Raw genomic sequence first — 6482 nt, forward strand, 5'->3', positions numbered from 1 at the left:
CAGCAGGATGACTGCATGAGACACAAGCTGCTACGCGCAAAGGATGTGTGTAGCGGGCTGAGCCTACTAAACGTCACTCCCTGCTCGGAGAAACCTCTGGGATGTTTAAAGGCTGTGCAAGCAGTTGCTAAATAGGGTGTAAGGTGTTAACAGCATTAATCAAATTATTTTCTGATGTGCACAGGAATGGTTTCCATTTCAAAGGCGACATGAGTTACCGACATTTCCTTCACTTTGTCTGGAATTTGCTTATTGCACACACACAAGAAATTAGGAAAACAACCTTTTATGAGGTGGAAGGCAGACAAACAAGCAGTGTGGTGAGTGCCATCCTGTTCCAAAATGAATTAATGAAATTGCGCCTACGTACCTTGCAACTGAATCTTATTTTCAGGACTCTGAACCAGGACAGAGCTGACAGAATCTAGGTTGTCATAGTTACTGCAGCCGAGAGGACCAGTCCGCGTTTCTGTTACCTGGTGGTAAGGGAATGGAGAAGCAGTTGCTGCATTATTCAAAACAGACCGAGGAGTTCAGACGCCCATTCCATCAAGATTCCCTCTAATTCAGCTGCGACCACGTTTCAGACTTAATTAAGGTGAAATAGCTCAACTGAATTATGAAAAGTACAACTGCAAATGTCCTACCAGTTCCAGACTCCGGGGGGGGGGTCACTCCTACTGCAGAGTCCTGACAAGGACTTCAGCTAACCAAAGGCGATTTATTTCTTCACAGCCACGAGCGTTAGAATGAGTTTAACACACACGGTTCACAGACATGAGGACTGAGATTTTCACCAATGAAACTGGTGCATCACGGAAAGAACTTTTGACTTCTCCTCCGTAGCACCGCAAGACTCAGAAGTAAAAACCTCCTCCAAGCTGTATTTATAACGCTGGTAGCAGTGGGATATTTTTCATCGGGGAAAGCTCAAAATAAGTTTGGACGTGATACTCTAGACATCCTAATGACTGAATATCTGCCCACAAAACCAAAATACAGCTAGATTTATCAAAACAGAATCACCACAAGCAGAGCTCTGGCTTAGCGGTGGAGGATTGTGCTTGGCAACGAGCAGTTATTTAAATGAGTAAATATACTTAGAAAAAGACAAGTGATTTATACGCTTCATGGAATATTATCCTTAAGTGTCAACAAGGTAACTATAAAGGTTAATTTATTTTTTAAATGTTATCCCAAGCATAAAAAAAGTCTAGTATGGCCCCTCAGCCATGACGCAGTGCAGCTGCTGAAGCAATGCCATGATACCCAGATGGCAGGCAGCAGCTCCACAGCAGATCAGGCAGCACCTCCACTTGTTTGGGTTTTTTTTTTTTTTTTTGCTTGTATAGGGAGTTGAGGAAAAAACTCAAGCCCTTAGGATAGATGGGACACCATGATCTCACATTTTTTAAACTGGATTGGGTGCTGCAGAAGATTCACGGTGTCATGGTTTAGTCCCAGCTGACAACTAAGCCCCACACAGTCACTTTATTTCTCCAGGAGGAGAAAACACAACAAACTTCTTAAGGGCCAAGACAAGGGACAGGGGGGCTCACTCACCACCACGGGCAAGATACAGACTCGATTTGGGGAAACAAAATCAATCTAATTTAAACAACAAACTTCTACTTGTTTTCAGCTCTAGGCCTCCTAGAGGTTAAGCCTGAATTAGAGCATCAAGGGGCTGATTTCCAAAGCACACACCTCCACGGAGCAGCCATCTGAACAGACAGCTAACGTTACTTCTTATGGGCAGAAGGAAGCTTGCTATTTCAACAACCTCTTTAGAAAAGAGCATTAAAGTCTGCTAAAATAATCCCTGAACGGTCATGCTGCTTAGGACTGCCTGGCTCTCCTACAGCCTGTGGTACCACCGGCACGTGTGGGTGGCTGTAGCTGGATCGTGCTACTCTTGAAACCACCAAGATTTCATGTTTTCCAAGATGTCTTGCACTTCTGCAGAGTAAATAAAAAATCTAAGGGTTTGCAAGCACCTTTCTGTGACTTTGAATGAGTGTTCCTGAGAGTGGAGAAGGAGACCCTTTGCAACGCCAGCATCCTGTGGAGAGGACACACAGGCCTGGCTTCAGCCAAACCTGTGAGCAGAGTGCCAGCTGTGCAAGGAAAAGAGAAGGAGTCAGGATGTCTCCTCCTTGCACATACTTGCCAGTCTTCAATATTTATGCCAGTGCCACGTTTTCCATGTTTTTTTCTTAATCATCCTCAATCAGCACAGAGGCCTGCACAGGCATCAGGTTTGGCTTGGACATGGACGTGGTCCTCGCCCTGTCCCAACGAGTGGACTAAAATTCCACTCTAAAATCTGGCTGAAAAGAGTTTTGTCTGAGGGTGGACAATAAATGATGAAGCAAAGAGAGAAGAGGGAAACACCGTGTGCTGAGATGCCAGGTAGTCCAGAAGTGACTGTGGGCGAGCAAAGAGCATCCTAGCTGCCTGCTTGTTTTACAAGAGCTAGACCTGCCGTCCACAAAGAACGCTAACTCCCAAAGCAAAATACCACAGAACAAAGTTATTTAATTACCAGCCCCCCCGAAAAACCAGTAACACAGTGTGCGTGAAGCCATCTGACAGGAAGCAGGCAGGCTACTCTCGAGTGCCTTGTTTTCAAAGACGATCGCAGAACAGGTTTCCCTGGGCAGCAGGGCTCTCAGTTCCCAGAAATAAACTCTAACATTTGGCATTAATGAGACAAATGCCTACAGTTTTCAGTCAGTTACATCTCATAACCATGGTGATAACGACCCGATTATAAGAGCACTGAGAACATACCTCCCAGCACTTAAGCTGGGCTGAATTCCTGTGATAGCAGCGGGTAGCATTTCCCTAGGAAATGGTCTGCTTTTTTTTACCCAGGATAATTAAGTCTAGAGAAGGTTTTCCTAATAAAAGGCAAATATTTTTCTGCAGAGGTTTTGTTCCTGGTGCATCCTTTTAAAGGCACGTAGCTAGTATTCCTAACGACGTGCCCATGCAGAGGTGGTGTGCTGTCTTGCATAAAGGACTATCCTCTTCAACAAGACTCTTTAAAAATGCATCTGCCTCCTAGGGAAGATAACTAAGCCAGCACAAAGGGGAAGGAGACAATGCTTGTCACTTCAAAACGGGCAGCTGCTTTCGTATTCGTACAAACCTCTTCAATATTTTACACATTAAAATAATGTTTTAGAGCAAACTCATCATATATACATGACTACTCGTGGAAGAAGGTCTCTTCTGAACGATTGGTGCAGACAGAAGAAAGGTCAGAAGTATGGCGTGGGGAGAAACCCAAAGGCTTCAGGAGTCTCCTGGATGACTGTCCTACCAGCCTCACCTTCAGGACTTGTCTCCCAGCCCATGTTCCCACACATTGCCATCCCTGCCCATTCTGCAGTCGATGCTTATTTCACCTAAAAAAAGTTGATCAGATGAATAGGAACTAAATGTACTTTCTATTTAGAAGCGGATCTCCTGCCAACTTTCTGATTTTTTTCCCCCAGGCTCGACAGTTTTTCACAAAAGCACCTTTCTTTCAGCACTTCACCACACAATAGTTGCTGCTCTGCTGCCCTACTTGTGTCATTGAGCTTATTAAAAGACTCCCAGTAATTAGTGTGTAATTAAAATAAATCAAGTCTTCTGAATATTCCGAGTGCTGACACTTATCATGCTACCAGCTAGAGGAACGTTTCTGAAGCAGGGACAAACCAGCATCATCCACAATGTCAGGGGCTGGATTAATGTTTTCGATTTGTCTCTTTTTACTTGCCAGCATTCTGAAATACCTCGTAGACACATAACAAATTCAACACGTTTGCTAAGAGCAGTATCAACTGCACACCATTAACTTCTCAATTTGAAAAGCCCACCAACTCAGGAGACCTGGAATCGCCCCCACCGTATTTTTCTATCACCTGCTGTTGGAAGATGGAACAGGAACATTAAACTTCATCATTTTGCAAATGAAATAAATTGCAACATTTCCATTAACCTCATTAGAAGGGACATATCGACTTCTTCCAAGTTTTGGGCAAGGAGGTGACTTATGATTTCACCAAATGCAGCAATAAACTTCCCAAGAGAACAGTGTAATCCCTCCATCCCCTCTCCTTTGTTTCTGCACTCTCAGGAAGCTACTGTGAACCAGACTGCTACATGACAACAACAATAAAATTTAAATGTGTTGTCCCCTCGTAAAGCATTAAATACCTTGGAAATCAGAATGTTCTAGGAATCGGAGATGAACTCAGACCATTCGAATGCTGCTCCGTCATTACGTTTGTTAAGAATATTATAATTTTTCAAAGGCTGTTTAAGTCCATCTGACCTGTGGTAATCACCTGCCTCTTCAAGTCCATTCCCCACTATCTCAGAGATCAACTCATTGTCTGTACGTTCCAGGAGAATCCACAAGAACGGGGAGACAAGTCTTTGAATCTATTCACAGGACAATTAAACAAGAAACCCAGACTGTCCGCACTGCCTCCGCTCTGAAACAGGAAACACATGTAGGATGAACTGACTTCTACAGGTATTCAAGCGGGGGTCAGGGAGGGAGGAGACAGTGATTCCTCCTTACGCTGGTCTGTAATGGTGATTCTGCCAGCTACGGAAATTGAAAGTGAGGATTTACCCCAGCCAAAATCAGTGGCAGTGTTGACAGTTCTGGCATTCAAGTGACAATTTTCCCTTTTCAAGGACATTTTAAACCCGCTGCCTGTCAGACGCTGTGTTCCCATGCATCCTTATGTAAAGCTACAGGAAATGAGGCAGGGCAACCCTGCCCTTGAAGAACAGAGGAGAGTGAAGCTTAAGGAGGAGTAACAGCAATAACGTAAGAAAATCTGAGTATTGTGAGTTTACGTTTAGATACTTCTGCTCACCCCATCTTACTTAAATGAACACTAGTAGTATTTTTTCACAACTGTTATTGCCTAAAGAGGCAGCTGAGCAGCAAACAATAAATGAAATCTATATACTCTAGTTTAAAAGACAAAATTAGAAATGAGGAAGGCAGCACAGATACAAATTAAAATAATACTTCACGTTCACAAAAACCTCAAGATCTCTGCAGATGGCAAAAGCAAAGACACCTACTGAAGTAAAGCCCAATTCCTAACCCTCCATCCTCTTCCAGACACAACTCCATTACTATAGAGAGGACAAAAAGCTCCAAAGAAATCTCGGGGCACACGCTGTAAAGGGAAACCCTCTACCTACCCTTGGCCCAGCTGCACAATCCCATGCAAGGACTTCCCACGAGTCTTAGTAGCAAGGTTTATACCTTCATGGCAATATGCAGAGCTGAGGCTCCTGTGTCCCCGGTAGTTTCAAGAAGATCGTGTGATTTGGCTGTTTGTAAGACTCGCAGATATTATTAGTGATAATACTACTATGAATGGAGAATCATTTTCTTAGGTTGAGAAAGCGTGAATAAAAAAATATAGTGCTTCCCGAATCAGAATACAAAGTTTAAATGTTCCTTTTCTTTGTGAAGTGAGAGGAGAAAGAACGTCTACGTGAATACAGAAACTACCCTTGGGTAATTTGGGAACATTTTACTTTCAATGTGGTCAGTTTTAAGAATTATATAAACATAAGAAAAAAGTGAGAATAACTTGTGCTAGACAAAAAATAAGTGTTAAAGGTTAACATTGTGTCCTAAAAATATCATTAAAATGATTTAAAACCTTTAAGCTCAAAAATCAAAGGGATAAGAGCAAGTAACTTAGGAACCAGATTTTCCGTGGAGATCCCACCCGTAACTACATATTTCCGTGTGATTCTAAAACTTAGTTGCAATATTCTTTTTGAAAGTGTCATTAAAATTGTTCTAATCTGTGCTATTTCCAGATCCTACACTTCCTCCCCTGGAGCACACGTAAGCTCCTGGTGTACTCCAGCTGTTTGTGGCACAGCTCCTAGTGCTCTGCACCTCGCTGACTGTGACATCTGCAGCAGGACCTTTTGCACATCCGTTTTATTTTACCATACTCGAGCCAAACTGCCCCTTACGGGGTTGTCATTTGAACTTCTCAACAGAGATCACATTACTGTCCATAACGTGCCTCTCTGCTGGCTTGCTTTCTGCATGGGTCACGTAAATGGTTTCAGGGATTTATTTTTAGGTGGCATCCTCATTACTTCCCGCCCATTTATCCCCTCTGGTAAATGACTGTAACATGTTTGCCCTCTCCGTCTCTTTGGTACTGCCAACTGCCAACCTGCGGCTTTGCAAAACTCTTTGTTTTCATGCTACGGGGTTTTACACATTTTCCTGCATATTTGAAGGCCCACCTAGAGAGTTAACAATTAAATCTGACCTGTAATGTCATCACTGAATTCCCATCACGTGCTCAAACTAAAGGGAAACACTTGGCTAAACATATTTTAGAAAAGAAAAGCAACCCCGTGCCGAATGGACGGAACGATTCCTCGGTGCTAGATGACTACTTTAGGTATATTATTCTATAACTTTG

At 43.1% G+C, this 6482-nt stretch overlaps 1 protein-coding gene across 1 annotated transcript in view; it reads right to left on the reverse strand.

Moving 5' to 3' along the window:
* The window catches only part of BRINP3 (bone morphogenetic protein/retinoic acid inducible neural-specific 3), a 79265-nt gene that overhangs the window by 55088 nt on the left and 17695 nt on the right, over positions 1-6482 (reverse strand). Inside the window, exon 3 of the mRNA XM_010133269.1 lies at positions 371-476. Coding sequence (XP_010131571.1) covers positions 371-476 — 106 coding nt within the window. The remainder of the gene's footprint in view (positions 1-370; positions 477-6482) is intronic.

This window comes from Buceros rhinoceros, unplaced genomic scaffold (assembly GCF_000710305.1).
Source record: "Buceros rhinoceros silvestris isolate BGI_N320 unplaced genomic scaffold, ASM71030v1 scaffold8413, whole genome shotgun sequence".
NCBI classification, from domain to species: domain Eukaryota; kingdom Metazoa; phylum Chordata; class Aves; order Bucerotiformes; family Bucerotidae; genus Buceros; species Buceros rhinoceros.